The sequence below is a fragment of the Aptenodytes forsteri genome, unplaced genomic scaffold (genome assembly GCF_000699145.1).
Source record: "Aptenodytes forsteri isolate BGI_AS27 unplaced genomic scaffold, ASM69914v1 Scaffold1, whole genome shotgun sequence".
In the NCBI taxonomy this organism is placed as follows: domain Eukaryota; kingdom Metazoa; phylum Chordata; class Aves; order Sphenisciformes; family Spheniscidae; genus Aptenodytes; species Aptenodytes forsteri.
The window spans coordinates 1618158-1634130 of record NW_008795035.1 but is presented as its reverse complement, the minus strand read 5'-3'; the positions used below and the strand labels follow the sequence as shown (position 1 = coordinate 1634130).

The 15973-nt window shown below is 35.7% G+C and overlaps 1 protein-coding gene across 1 annotated transcript in view; it reads left to right on the top strand.

Annotated features, from left to right (window-relative positions):
• Positions 1 to 15973, top strand: part of DMXL2 (Dmx like 2) — a 48221-nt gene that overhangs the window by 30500 nt on the left and 1748 nt on the right. Inside the window, exons 28-45 of the mRNA XM_019471315.1 lie at positions 681 to 929; positions 2533 to 2714; positions 3074 to 3231; positions 4269 to 4473; positions 4834 to 4964; positions 5928 to 6013; positions 6260 to 6461; positions 7542 to 7659; positions 8486 to 8548; positions 8944 to 9030; positions 9111 to 9232; positions 9988 to 10126; positions 10729 to 10789; positions 10876 to 11003; positions 12566 to 12643; positions 13253 to 13344; positions 13930 to 13982; positions 15117 to 15334. Of these exons, the coding sequence (XP_019326860.1) occupies positions 681 to 929; positions 2533 to 2714; positions 3074 to 3231; positions 4269 to 4473; positions 4834 to 4964; positions 5928 to 6013; positions 6260 to 6461; positions 7542 to 7659; positions 8486 to 8548; positions 8944 to 9030; positions 9111 to 9232; positions 9988 to 10126; positions 10729 to 10789; positions 10876 to 11003; positions 12566 to 12643; positions 13253 to 13344; positions 13930 to 13982; positions 15117 to 15334 (2372 nt within the window). The remainder of the gene's footprint in view (positions 1 to 680; positions 930 to 2532; positions 2715 to 3073; positions 3232 to 4268; positions 4474 to 4833; positions 4965 to 5927; positions 6014 to 6259; positions 6462 to 7541; positions 7660 to 8485; positions 8549 to 8943; positions 9031 to 9110; positions 9233 to 9987; positions 10127 to 10728; positions 10790 to 10875; positions 11004 to 12565; positions 12644 to 13252; positions 13345 to 13929; positions 13983 to 15116; positions 15335 to 15973) is intronic.

The following is a 15973-nucleotide window of genomic DNA, read 5'->3' as shown; positions in this document are numbered from 1 at the left end:
CAAAAATAAGGTTACTTTTAGCAGCACTGGACCAGCTCCACGTTTCAAAATTATCTCACTGTCCTCTAATACGATGGATGAAATGGATGATCAGTGATGGATAAGTGTTTCTGATTTAGTTCTCAGATTAATAACAGCCTTTAACTTTTTCACGTATCAAAACAAATAAAAACAGACTTTCTATATGGCAAACATCTTGCTTGAAGAAGAGACCACGATCTTTAGGATAAACTCAGTAAGCTGATAATTTGTCATCCTAAAATGTTTTCCTCCAGTCTGCCTCACCCCCTAGCAAAGCTATTTCTGTTAGCTGTTTCTACAATACTGTCTTACATCTGTGCTTTACTGGGTATAGCTATCAAAACAACTACTCCCAAAGTATGAGCATAATTTTAGTATTTTGAGGTCAACTGTGGAAACAGCGCAGGACTTTCATAGGCAAGCTGAACTGCCCCTAGTATTTGCAGAGAGGTACAACGCAGAAGTCCCAGACCCGAGAAGGCTTTTTTTAAATTTTGAACTTTATGATTTTAAGAAAAATATTATGTTTCATCTGAATAAAAGTATCATGTGGCTATTAGTATACGTTTAACATAAAATGTAGAGGTGAAACATTTCCTTTTTTTCCTTTTGTACTCCTACTCATTTAACATAGAACTTTTCCTCTTATCTCTTTGCAGGTGTGAGTTCACTTATAAATCTCTTAAGTTCAGCTCAGGATGAAGATCAGCCGAAGTTAAACATCCTACTTTGTGAGGCTGTTGTAGCCGTCTACCTGAGTCTCCTTATACACGCCCTTGCAACCAATTCATGTAATGAATTATTTCGACTAGCAGCCCATCCTTTGAACAGTCGAATGTGGGCTGCTGTTTTTGGCGGAGGAGTGAAACTTCTTGTAAAACCTCGAAGGCAGTCAGAAAATATTCCAGGTACTTTGTTCTCAAAAGGTCATGCTAATGATTTGCATTTTATACCTTTTAGTAACCCAGTAGGAGAGACTTCCTTCCTTTTAAAGACAAAAACCAAGCAAGCAGAATTTAAGTATCTACTGGCAAGAAAACTGTTATATTAATTAAAAAACAGAAAAAATATTAGTTTTGCAATTGTCCTTTGTAATGGCACCCAGCACATTTTGAATTTGCCATAAAAACTGTACAGTTACTATATTGCTAATATTACTATTAGATGCTTCCTTATAACACTTTCCAGGACTTTCGTCGTCCCTTTTTAGTGAAAAAACATGGTATAAATCAGTGTTCGCACCTATGGTTTTCTGTATGTGAGAGATGAGTGTTACTGTTTAACGATTGCAGCAACTTGGAAGCAGTATTTCTGAAACCAATTTCTATTGCAAGATACGATTTCACCTGGCACAAGACCACAGAGAAAAAGCATCAACTTCATCTGTCAGACAAATAGTTCATGCATATGTAAGCTCCAACTAAAACCAGGAATTTTGCAGAGACAGTTGAGCATGTCTTAATATACTGCATGAGGAAAAGCAAAAGTGGAGACTGAATTCAGGCTCTGGAGACAAAGGCAAATACAGCTGTCTGTCATAGATTTCACACTGCGACAATACTGAAAATCACGTCACAGACTTTCAAAACAACGATAGGCTTGAAACTTATGCAGAGATTAGATGTTCCGTATCTGAAATATAAAACAAAACAGTAATAAGGCAATGCACCATTATAAGTACGCACAACAGATATCTGTCATTCATGGAATAACTTAAACTCATTTAGGGCAGTTATTTTCACAAGATGTTAATATGAATAACTTCTATAAAGTCATGTCTTCATTTGAGATGTATTCTGTTTTCCTTTAACCTACAAGCTGCTACAGCTTCTGATGTTTCAGAGGATGGTAATGAAGGTTTGTAAAAACTTGCAGTGTAGATGAATGTTAGTAGTGGCTTTTTAAAAAAAAAAAAAGTGTTTAAATATCTAGCTCCTTTGTAATAAAGTAAGTGTGGTCGGTCTTCAATGTTGCCTGGCCAATAACACTTTGAAAAACAAATTCCACATTAATATTTTGATAACTATTAAGACATTTTAAATCATAACACTTTAAAATAGACTTGTCAAAAAGCCCGTCTCTCTATTCAAATTTTCTTCACTATCTTAAGAGTTCCTTGGCTTATATTTTGAATAACTACTGCTACTTGTGCAGTTTACAGTTCAGTGAAATTTTATACATTACTTTTATTTCTCAACAAAATTTCTTCATTTCTCTTGAGAAATTTTTCAGCTAAAAGCTTTTTACTTAAAAGCTGCATCTCCTGAGAACTTAATTCAGATAATAAAATGTATTTCTCATGATATATCCAAGGTATAGATGCCACAGTTATTGAATTTATCATAAGTGAACTTTTTGTGTGATTACACTTACTTTATTTAGGCTGGCTTTGATTTCTGAATCAGTAGAAATTAGTACCAATAACAATGGTTTTAGTTGCTTCAGTTATAAAATCTAGCCATTTCTAAAGATGCAATATTAATATCAGCTTTTCAAATTACCTGAATTTAGCACCGCCTCTTCCATCAGAAGAAATGGATAAACATCGCCGTCGGTTTAATATGAGAATGCTAGTGCCAGGAAGACCTGTAAAAGATAGCAGCGTGCCGCCACCAGTACCTGCAGAAAGACCCTCTTACAAAGAAAAGTTTATCCCTCCGGAACTCAGCATGTGGGACTATTTTATGGCAAAGGTAATTTAAAATGGAAAATAGAAGTTACAGTTCATAAAAGCGTGTTTCTTCTCTGTTAAGTTTTAAAGGACAAAAATAATGTGAAAATTGTGAGTGCTCTTTGTAGTAAGCTGCAGAATATTATCTCGTAATAAAAGATGAAGAGCCTACAAGTCTATTACTTAACTTTCAAAACATGTCTCTTGCCAATAATAGAGATTAACACTTTTCTCCTTGCTACTTGTTTATGTTTCAGGGAAGCTTATTTATAGGTTCAGTTGTTGTCATTTAAACTCTATGACAGTGATAACTAAAGTAAGAGTTGAATATTAAGAGATCAGAAAATTGCTTTTATAGCAGACTTTTATTTTGCGTTGCAGCCATTTCTTCCTTTATCAGACAGCGGTGTTATATATGATTCCGATGAAAGCATTCACAGTGATGAAGAAGAGGATGATGCTTTCCTCTCTGATATACAGATCCAGGAACACAAAGATGCTAATTCTTACAGGTTAGCAGAAATTGCCACTGTTTTAGAGTAATTGTTATGTGCTTACTTTTGCTTCCAGATTAAAGAAAATACAGGTCCTCTGCACTGTCCAGTTTAAGTCAAATAATTTTAGTACTGTGGATAAGACTTATCTGTGGCAACAGGATTACAGAAGTGACAAATTCTCATCACAGTGACAGTTCCCCATTTACTTGCCTACAAAAATGGGATTAGGAAGTCAAAGCCATGTGGTTTGTGTTTTTGGGGAGGGGAAAAAAAAAAAACAAAAAAAATCTTCATTTTTAAGACACAAAGAACATGAGGTACCACAATGCCAGCTCTAGAATGATGTTTTAGACTACTGATTCAAGCATGATCTTTAGTTTTTGAATGAGGGGCAGATTAAGTAGAACACTTTAAAAAAGAAAATGTTGCAAGATAAAATGAAATAAAGTGGATGACCTCAGCATTATAATAATGAATGTTAGTATTGGCTTTTTAAAAAAAAAAAAAGTGTTTAAATATCTAGCTCCTTTGTAATAAAGTAAGTGTGGTCGGTCTTCAATGTTGCCTGGCCAATAACACTTTGAAAAACAAATTCCACATTAATATTTTGATAACTATTAAGACATTTTAAATCATAACACTTTAAAATAGACTTGTCAAAAAGCCCGTCTCTCTATTCAAATTTTCTTCACTATCTTAAGAGTTCCTTGGCTTATATTTTGAATAACTACTGCTACTTGTGCAGTTTACAGTTCAGTGAAATTTTATACATTACTTTTATTTCTCAACAAAATTTCTTCATTTCTCTTGAGAAATTTTTCAGCTAAAAGCTTTTTACTTAAAAGCTGCATCTCCTGAGAACTTAATTCAGATAATAAAATGTATTTCTCATGATATATCCAAGGTATAGATGCCACAGTTATTGAATTTATCATAAGTGAACTTTTTGTGTGATTACACTTACTTTATTTAGGCTGGCTTTGATTTCTGAATCAGTAGAAATTAGTACCAATAACAATGGTTTTAGTTGCTTCAGTTATAAAATCTAGCCATTTCTAAAGATGCAATATTAATATCAGCTTTTCAAATTACCTGAATTTAGCACCGCCTCTTCCATCAGAAGAAATGGATAAACATCGCCGTCGGTTTAATATGAGAATGCTAGTGCCAGGAAGACCTGTAAAAGATAGCAGCGTGCCGCCACCGGTACCTGCAGAAAGACCCTCTTACAAAGAAAAGTTTATCCCTCCGGAACTCAGCATGTGGGACTATTTTATGGCAAAGGTAATTTAAAATGGAAAATAGAAGTTACAGTTCATAAAAGCGTGTTTCTTCTCTGTTAAGTTTTAAAGGACAAAAATAATGTGAAAATTGTGAGTGCTCTTTGTAGTAAGCTGCAGAATATTATCCTCGTAATAAAAGATGAAGAGCCTACAAGTCTATTACTTAACTTTCAAAACATGTCTCTTGCCAATAATAGAGATTAACACTTTTCCCCTTGCTACTTGTTTACGTTTCAGGGAAGCTTATTTATAGGTTCAGTTGTTGTCATTTAAACTCTATGACAGTGATAACTAAAGTAAGAGTTGAATATTAAGAGATCAGAAAATTGCTTTTATAGCAGACTTTTATTTTGCGTTGCAGCCATTTCTTCCTTTATCAGACAGCGGTGTTATATATGATTCCGATGAAAGCATTCACAGTGATGAAGAAGAGGATGATGCTTTCCTCTCTGATATACAGATCCAGGAACACAAAGATGCTAATTCTTACAGGTTAGCAGAAATTGCCACTGTTTTAGAATAATTGTTATGTGCTTACTTTTGCCTCCAGATTAAAGAAAATACAGGTCCTCTGCACTGTCCAGTTTAAGTCAAATAATTTTAGTACTGTGGATAAGACTTATCTGTGGCAACAGGATTACAGAAGTGACAAATTCTCATCACAGTGACAGTTCCCCATTTACTTGCCTACAAAAATGGGATTAGGAAGTCAAAGCCATGTGGTTTGTGTTTTTGGGGAGGGGAAAAAAAAAAACAAACAAAAAAATCTTCATTTTTAAGACACAAAGAACATGAGGTACCACAATGCCAGCTCTAGAATGATGTTTTAGACTACTGATTCAAGCATGATCTTTAGTTTTTGAATGAGGGGCAGATTAAGTAGAACACTTAAAAAAGAAAATGTTGCAAGATAAAATGAAATGAAGTGGATGACCTCAGCATTATAATAATGAAGAGTGATGGCTCTTTTATGAGAGACTCTTCAAGTGTCTCATTAGTCCTTACAGCTGTGCTGTATAGGATTTGTATCTTTAATATCTGTGAGACTCTTTCAGCGTGAAAGCTTCTGCCATGAATGCCAAACTCAAGTAATGTCTTGTCTGTATTCATGGATTTCATGGAGAGTTTCAGGAGGCATTTCAGGGGGCTTGTACATAATTCTCCATCTTGCAGAGGCTTGCGCATTTACGCTCTTTTATCTGGGGGAAGACTACAATAATCTGGGGTTTGCAAAAGAGAGAAGGGGATACTATCTGTTACAGTGAGTGCCCTCAGAGGCACCCTTACCTTGCATAGTTGATATGTAAGTAGCTTTCTCTTGTGTGTCTGGTAAACCTCAGTGAACCATCTACACTGTTTTTCTAATCTGTGTGTTCGGTAGAAAGAGAAAAATATTCTGCGGATAACTGTGTTAATGTTGTTTTAACACAACTAAATACTCTTTTTTTTATACAGCTGGGCTCTTCTGCATCTGACAATGGTAAAATTAGTTCTGCACAATGTTAAGAACTTCTTTCCCATTGCTGGTCTGGAATTCACTGGTACGTTAAATTCGGCTTTACATTTTAGTTTTCTGTATAAGTGGCTTTCTGTCAGACTTTGCTTTTTAACTTTCATTTTTAAATTTAAATAATTTAATACATTATTTTTTACAATGGCCCACAACTATGTTTCCTTTCAAGATTCTTTTTTTTGGATGGTTGTATTATTCTGGTTTTTTTTATACACACTGTAAATTAAATGTTTTTTTTTCCTCTAAGCCTTACTCTATTAATATTTCTGTTTAGATCTGCCTGTAACATCACCATTGGGCATTGCTGTAATAAAAAATTTGGAACACTGGGAACAGATTCTTCAAGATAGAATGGACCAGTTTGAAGGCCCGCCACCAAACTACATCAATACTTATCCCAGCGACCTTGGCGTAGGTGCAGGACCAGCTATTCTCCGCAATAAAGCAATGATTGAACCTGAAAACACACCATTCAAGTAAGTGTTTTTTTCCTAGCAAAACCACGTTCTTTGATCATAGAAATACTGAAGAGTATTTCCACCTAAAGTTAAACAGCCAAATGAAGGTTGGCTAGATCTTAGTTCTAGCCAATGCTTTACAGAAAGCACTTTCCCGCGTTCCCTTTGTTCCTTCTTGTGCAGCTGTCTCCCACAGCAGCCTTTACTTATTCTGCTGCACCTCTCACAACTGCAGCAAGAAAGCAAAATAAGAAGGAAAGAGCGAAGCTTGGAAGACTACAAATCAAGGGCAACAGCTGCTGCTGGGAAGACCCTATTCAATCGTTTTTACTGTTCCTCCAGTAGCAGCTGTCTCCCGCCCTACCTCAGCAACAGAAGAAAAGACTTAAACAATACATGCAGATGTCAGGAGGAGGAGAGAAAGAAAGTTGTAGTGTGGTCCTTGTAAAGCCAATCCTCCTGTGTTTAGACCAATGTCATGCTTGCAGGTATCTTTAAATGCAGATAGCGAACCATGTTTTCAACTCAAAAACAGCTTGCTTTTCTCAATATACTAAAATACAACTTTAGGTTTGCTCACTATATATGACTTTGGATTTGCATGGTTGATACTGCTATAGGGATTTTATTAAAATATTCTTACAAACATGCACTGCTTCTTTAGAAATATTTGTCCCCAAATCTGAGGCAATAAATTTTATTTGGCTCATATATGAGCTAAATATTTGTGAATTCTTTCAAATACTGAAAGAAATACATAAGGAAATTCTGTAGGGCCAGCATAATTCCAACATAAAAGCAGTTTTAGTAGAGCGCAAATATAGACATAAATGCAAGTCAGCAGATTAAACTGTAGTACCTGGAAGTTAGTAACATAATGCAGATTTTAAAAAAATGCAAGAAAAAAGTATCTCTTGATATTTGTCTTGAACAAATTAGAGCTTAAACTTTGGTTGGTTGTTTATTTTTTTTTCTTCAAATTGGAGTTTCTTGTAAAGTCATTCAGAGTCTTTCTTTAGATTTGTTTTTTTGTCCACCTTTAATTACATTGATGCTTTTTTCCTCTCCCCCCACCCCCCCACTTTCTGTTTTATCCAGATCAAAGGATTATTCAGCTCTTCCAGCAAAAAGGCTCTGGCATTTTCTTGTGAAGCAAGAACTTCTTCAGGAGACTTTCATAAGATATATATTCACAAAGAAAAGAAAGCAAAGTGAGGTAAAAAAAGGATGTAACTTTTTTTAAAAGAAAGCTCAATTGTAACTGTTCCTCAGTCTCTTCAGTATTTCTTTTAATTTTTCTTTCCATTTTTTCGTTGGCATTTCAGTTTCCTTTCTTTCATTTTACAGTGTTTGGATTTTTTTTTTAAATCAACATGACCGTCATGTTGTTTATGTTGTTTATTGAAATTTTAATTGAACTGAATATTTTTAGACAAGACATATCTCACCTTACCTTTATGTATTTGAATACTGTCCTAATAAAGAAACAGAACATTTGCAATAATAGAAAAATGGTAATAAGTAAATAAATTAAAGTATTCATATAATATTTTTTGTGTGTCATACTGAAAAAGAAATTTAAATGAGCTATTACTTTGTGTATATGTATATATGCACGAGTAATATATACATATAAAAGTAATATTATATAGTAATATATAATGTGGGGTTTTACGAATTGTACCAGTTACAACTGTAATGAGTTCTAACTGAAAACTTAAACCACCGCATAAGTACCATGGGAAATAAGTAAACTATTTAATATCTTTAAGAATTCCTGTAAGTATGGAGTTTGTGTGTGTATGACTCCTCCGTTTATTTACTATATCATACATTTTGTGTTCATCTAGGAGGCATTACATTTTAAGTGAGTTTGTTTAGATTCCTGTCTCAGTTTCTGTGCCTTTTATAAAAAGTTAAAAATACATTTGTCATCATTTACTGACAGAGTGGCCTTTAAAATCTAGTTTGGAATGTTTCATTCTTTTTTTATATTTGTTTGTGCATGTGTTTTGTGTTTGTGACTGTGTGATGTTATGTAGTCTGTAGAAGATCGTGTGGAGCAGGTCAAACAAAACTGCGTAGCAGAAGATCACAAAACCAAGGTAGTATCCCTTCTCCCAAACCTCTAGCACATTCTTAAAAGTTCTGTGGAACTGGCTTTTCTTTCTCTAATGTGACTAACAGAAGCTCTATGTTCTGTGTAGTCTGTGTGGCAGGCTTTTAATCAGTGAATTACCTTTGGATGTCCTGATAATTGGGATGAGTGAACACCTTGTAAATAGCGTTGCACACACAACTTTGTGTTTCTTACACTCAAATATAACTTTTGGCTTCTAGAACACCAAAGAGTATGAGAAGTCTAAAGTTTAGCTTCCTAAACAATGCTGAGGCCACTGAACTTTTCTTGCATGAATTTTGTATAGATTTTTGCAGTCTGAATGTACCACTACAAAATGGATTTTCATGCTAATTGAAATGTCTTATAAATGTTTTGTAGGTTGAAGCAGATCTTGGCTACCCTGGAGGAAAAGCAAAAATCATTCACAAAGAATCAGATATGATAATGGCATTTGCAGTTAATAAGGTAAGCCTCAAATACTACAATAAGTGTAATAAAAAGATCTTAATTATAGTTAGTGTAAATTTTCTATTTGTGCTCCATAGGCAAACAGCAATGAAATTGTTTTGGCATCTACACATGATGTTCAAGAACTTGATATTTCCGCTCTGATGGCTGCTCAGTCATTTATATGGATTGGGGAAGAATATGACAGAGAGTCTAAAAGGTAGGATTGTTTCTTTCTGGTTATATTAAGAGTATTGGTTTACTGTGAGGCTACATATATAATAGCTGGGTAAGCGCAAGTGGATCATACAAAAAAAAGTTAATTACTCTTCTTCAGTAGGTTTCAGATTGCTTTACAAAGGAGTGAGGGAAGGCAAAAGAATAATTACTGTCTTCGTTTTACGCATGGAGAAGCTAAGGTTTTGAGGGGTTTGAGTGTTTTGGGCATGTCTGCACTGCAGAGTGAAGTAAAATCCCATGGTGCATAAGCTAATAAAGGAAGTGCTACGTTAGAAACACTGCAGTTGCGTCACTGCAGTGTTGAGGCTAGTTGTGGTAGCTGATGCTAGTTGTATAATGCAACGGCCGGAATTACTGTCTCCTCCATTATTGTGCTGAGAACTGTGAATGTATCAGCTGCAGCAAGCGCTCATCTGTACCACGCTCCATCGCACAGAACAGATGTACATATAGACGGGCAGGTCAGGAATATTCCAACAATATTCTTCTCAAGAGAGCTTATATTCTCGACATCAACCTACCACAGTTAGGATCACCTCTTGAGGTTAAACACCGATAGCTTTGGAGCACGTAGAAAGCGTTTGTACAATCTAAGTGCAGGAATTATCAATTTACGGTCTCATTATAATCACTTCCTCTACCCACTGCCATTAGGCTCTTAACAATGAGATAAGCAAAGAGCATTGGTAGCAAAGAAACATTTGTTTAAAGCAGAGCACTGCTGTTCTTTTACAGTTCTGATGATATTGACTTTCGTGGTTCTACCACAACACTAACTCAGACAACTGCGCCGTCTTTCGGAGCGAATCAGATACAACCATCTTCATCTATGCCATGGTTAGGCAGTGGTCAGACTACCACCGGCGCTGGCGTGGTAAGTACTTCTGTTGCGTGCAGCTCAGGAGACCGTTACTTTTTTTTAGTGTATTATTTAGTGGAGACACCTAGTGTACATTAGTCATCATACTGTTAATTAAATGTTGATATGTAAAGCCTACAATGACCAAGACCTGGCCAAAAAGGCGGCCAAACTAAGCATTTTCTTGTATATTGTGGCATAGAATTATTGCGACATAGAAAATAATGGGACAATCAGGTTTTTCTCTTTCTTATGGGAACTCTGAGGTAGGACCTGGAGTTTTCTGGGGACAAAACAAAACAAACAAAAAGAGCCAACCAAAACCATAACAATCCCAAACTTTAAGTTCTTGCATTGGGACTAATATCAAAAGCATACACATCAGCATGTGCTTAAGTTCTTTGTATAATAGAAGATAATATTAATACTATTTGAACTGTCATAAACAGGCTTTAATCACTATACTGCAACTAAACATAATTAGATGCAGATAACGTTAGCTTAACAGGCTTTTTTTAACGGGGGACACTCACCGTGTAGTAGTACAAACAAAATTGTAGAGTGTGTTTGTGTCTTTTTTCCAAAATTATTTTAATTTTTATTTGTTTTATATGAAGCTTATTAAAAGAAATCTGAATAACGTCAAGAGAATGGCTTCACATCCAGTCCATCAGTATTGTAAGTGAATCACACTTACTAGTACGGAGTAGATAATTTTCTATAAAATACTGCAGTATTAATGAACATCTATCTTTTAATCTTAGATCTTACAGGAGCACAAGACGGTAGCGTTCGAATGTTTGAGTGGACAAGGCCGCAGCAATTGGTATGCTTCCGGCAGGCTGGGAATGCCAGGGTTACGAGAATGTATTTCAATTCCCAGGGCAATAAGGTAAGTACAACATTTAGGATTTTTCCTTTTTTTTTTGTTGTTCATAAGGAAACGTTTGGTTGTGTTGTGACCTCTAAAACAGTTTTAACTGGCGACACACAAAACCATTAAGGTGTCCTACCATGATGACATAAGCAGTATTGTATCGTTCATTCTGGCTGAATATGGAAGCTTTGTAATAAATGCTGATCCTTATTCTCCTTTCTCTTCTTGTCAGCTTCACACTGCTATCCCATGTCCCATTTGCTGCATTTTCAGACTCTTTATTCTCCCTGTTCTGAAATCTGTGTTCCCATGTAGTGACCTTTTTAAATTAAACATTAAAAAAAAAAAAATTGAGCTTACTTTGTAGAAGCAAACTTGTATCAATCTAGGCACCGGTCTTCAAGAACTGCTTCACACTCTGCGCTCTGGCCAGTTTTGACAGAATGCATTTCCCAGCAGATACATATAATAGCGCCCATTAGTTGAAGAATGTAAGTATACTCCAGTACAGTGGAGAGCAGAAGGAGAGTACAGAAGAGCAATACACTTTGGCCAGAAATGACTCTGTGAGGTATGAGAGATGCAGAAAATGGAGTGGACAAAGAAAGAAATTGGGAGGAATACCCACCTCTTCAGTTTTTCATGTTGCCCATTCTGTTATTGTAGCAGGTCTTGTCTGCATTTTACTGACAAACTATTTAACTTCATTATAGTTAAAAGCCATAAAAAGTAAATCAAAGGAGTTTGGGCATGACTATAAGATAGCTATGAAACAGCAAAGGTCAACATTCAGAAATAGCTGGAAATAAAAAGTATCTCCCAGCATACCTATCTCCAGGTAGCATAAAATCTCATTTAAACTTTTTATAAAAGTTAGTGTTTTGGTTATGTTTTAAGAAATTACAATCTTAACATCACATGGGAATCAATTTTAAGTAAGAAATTAAGATGTACTAGTTGTCCCCGCTGCTCCACATGGAGGTCACTCAGGCAGAACTCATGAAACCTGACTAAAAGGAGAAAATATAAAAAATAATTCTAACTATTTCTAAAAACATTTTGTAAAATACTTATAGGATATGCTGTATGGAATATACAGTATTAATTGTTATGCATTTTGGTTAACAAATATAACTCAGTCATTTTACCATTCATGATACAGTATAGTCCTTCCATAATTGTTCTCACCGTGCTTTTATGGCATGCTGTCATGCATCTTACTTCACTAAGCATTTTCAAGTAGAGTCACGGAGTACTGATGCCTCTGTAAGCTTTAGCATTTAACATTAGGATTTGAAAGATAAGCTGCCATGCTTAAAAAACCTCCATTTGCAGAAAAGAGTTAGGTATGTAGGAGAGCATCAATCATTAAATAATCATTAAACAATCGGCACTGAACTCGCTTGGCTTCTGAACTACTTTTTTGTACCTGACAATCATTGTTGCTGATATTTAATGTGCAGGCAATGGTTTGGTGTTTTAGGTGGGTTTTTTCCTGAAGTCAGCTGTTTGCTGTCATGAAGTAAGCATCCAGTAACCAGTACGTTATGCTAATAAATGCAGTTCGTTCCTTGCAGTGTGGTGTTGCTGACGGTGAAGGATTTCTAAGTATTTGGCAAGTAAACCAAACCACCTCAAATCCTAAGCCCTATCTGGTAAGTAAACAGAAATTTTTATTTTTTTCTTTTTATAGAGGAAAGTTAAGCCTCTGAGACTCAAGACAGGCCAAAAGCATAAGAGTTTCACTGAGATGTTTTTGATTTTGCTCCTTTTTAATTGGCATACTGTATCAAAACAACTGTAGAGTTTGTGATACATCTTTAGAAAACTAATTGTACAATAATCATAAGCTGCAATGTAATTAGAAATACTACTTCAGCATTACCCCCGATTAAATTAAAAATCAGAGCTGACAGTAATTACTTTAAAACCCCAAGACTTAGTAAAAATACACTCCTCAGTTCTTTTCACTGCTTCGTAACAGTACGTTAAGACCATGCTTAATTTGAAATTCAGGCTATTGTGATACACTATATTGTGAATTTGTTATAGTTCAGTTATTTTAGTATCTTTTTATTTTATACTGGAATTTTAATCCATTGCTCCATTCTCTGAGGTTTCAAACTGCATTGCCCATCAGTTTTTAAACTTTGTTTAAAAGAGTGCTTGTGTTACGCTATCAGTGACATCAGACTGATAGTAACTTTTGATGCAGACTACAACTGGTAAGATTGCATCTTTTTTCTTTGTTTTGTTTTTAATAGAGTTGGCAGTGCCACAGTAAAACCACAAGTGACTTTGCATTTATAACCTCTTCAAGTCTCGTTGCTACCTCGGGACAGTCCAATGATAACAGGTGTGTTTAAAGAAACAACGAGGAATTTCACCAAAGCTATTCATCTCCGTTAACGTGCTAGCTCTTGTGCATTAATGTGTGGCTGACATTTTAAGGCTCAGTGTTCTAAGCTTTGTTACAGCTTGAACTTGCCAGATGGTTTCTTTGAACATCATTCCTTCAGTCGCTTGTTTCCCAAATTTAGTTTTTCTGAGGAGTGGTCAACAGTTAACCAGGTTTTTTAAGGCGTATTCCAAATGCAACTAGTTTGACGTGATGCCGTTTGCTGGGGGTAGAAATATGTTCAGGAAAGGCAAGATAATTCTTTGTCTCTGAAAAGAACAACTTCTATAATTTCTTGGTACAACCTAGAATTAGTACACATCTTCAAGGTAGAAAGTATAGTTCCACTAAGAAGCATAAAAGAGCATAGAAAGAATTAAAGTTCTTAACACTTTGCGTATGCTCTCCAGTGACTGCAGAGTCAAGGGCTCCTTGTTCAGTTCTACCTTCTAGGCTTTGACATAAAAAGTGAACGCTTTCTGAGTCATGTCACCCCGTGAATCACGTAGCAGCAGGCCATAATGACTTTTTTCCCCCCCTCAGAAACGTGTGCCTCTGGGACACTTTGGTTTCATCTGGTAACAGTCTTATACATGGTAAGTACTGCAGTGAAAATTAAACCCCTGCTTCTTACTGACTAAGGAGATACAGCATGTGTATGCATTTGGGGCAAGGGGAAAAATTTGCACTGGGGAACTGGTCTAAATATGCGTTGCACACTAACGCATGCGCCAGAACTGGTACTATATCGTCTCTAGCATGATAATCTAGTTAATCTAATCCATATAGAAAAGTATGAAGAAAGAAGGTCATACACAAAGCTGGTTTTGTGACAGTATTAATAAAGTCTAAAATAGCTGAACACAGTCCTGAAAAAAAAATTAACGGCTGACTAATTAAGGCTGCATTATTGAACTCTTATGTGTATGCAGGCTTTCACTTAACCTGGCACTTAATTAATATATCCTCTGTCGAAGCACAGAGGAAAAGACGACTGTAGGTAATAGTAGAAGCAACTCCTTCTGTCTACTGTCCTCGTCTTTCAGCACTTGGACCGGATCCCTAAAAAGATGTTTGTGTCTCTTTGACCAGGTTCAATAATTTCATCTTTATGTAACGCACTAAAGCAAAATTCCATCATGTTGTGCTGTGAAAGAAAAATACATACAAATCCAAATATAATAACCTGGGCTTTTAAAAGAGCAAATTCAACCATCTGCAAACAACTGCAGTACTCGAATAAGCAATAGGTGCATTCTGAGATTCATATTTTAAAACTAGCAGATTACACAGAAGTTCAGCCTCATTTTAAAGAAATGGAGTCAGGGCTCCTATGAGAAATAGGTTAGAAAATTAGAATATAATAATACTTGTCTATAAGGTAATTAATATTTACTTTAATTTTTTAGTTCAGCTATACTATTTTTTTAACTCGGGAATTCAATTGAACTTAACATGGTGAATTTTATATTTTCTCAATTTTTTAAATTCAGGTATGTGCCTGTATTCTAAAATAAATTAGACTGCATGTCATGCTTTCTTGTGCATTAGATCTGTATAGCTCTCATGAGAGCAAAAAGCTGTCAGCCGATAGGACTTTACCCATATGAAGGAATGTATCTGTCAAGTTAGAAAATACTCAGCAAACAATTTATAGAAGAAATGCATTTTAAGATCAAAAGCTACTTATGGTTTCAAATCTATTAAATTCTGACATCCTTCTCCTTCAGCCTTCACTTGTCACGATCACGGTGCCACAGTACTTCAGTATGCTCCTAAACATCAACTGCTAATTTCTGGAGGTAGGAAGGGATACATCTGCATCTTTGACATCAGACAGAGGCAAATCCTTTACACCTTCCAAGCACATGAATCAGCTGTTAAGGCCCTTGCACTGGATCCTTCTGAGGACTATTTTGTTACAGGCTCAGCAGAAGGTAACATGAAGGTAAGGTATCGGAGGAGCCGAGTGGTATAGGAGAGTATTTAGCTGAAGTAGTGTATTGACGTACGTTGATCAGCACGCTGTAACTGGCCAGATGAACGCAGTAACAAAACAAAAACAAACCCAAAAAACCCAAACCTACATTTGATATGCAGGATGCTTGCCTTACGTTTATAATATAAACTTAAATATACGAATACCTTTCTAAAGCAAGTAGGTTTTGCTCTCTGCTAAAAAAGATTAAACAGTCTTTTTGAAGTTGTGTGACAGAATTTTAAGCGGATAAAGCAAAGTGCATGATTCTGAAACCTTAGCTTTATTTTTCTCTCTTAAAAACGTTCTGGTTTTGCCTTTGGATATTTCTCTTCGTAATACAGAGGGCGCTCAGTAACTTCAACATTGTGTGAAGTTTCTGTAACACCAAGTTCTGTTTTTCTCTTGATGCTGTAGCCCCAGACAGCTACTGAGATGTGGTAGTAGTAAGAAACAAACAACAAAAAAAAATAAAGCAAAACAGAAATCCTGTTTTAAAGGGCTCCTGCACCTTAGGACACAACAGACAGCTCGGACAGCTGTGCTACCGCTCTGCGTGCTTATTAATTATGCAGCTACTCTCTGCAGCATTCCTTAGCAGAAAAGCAT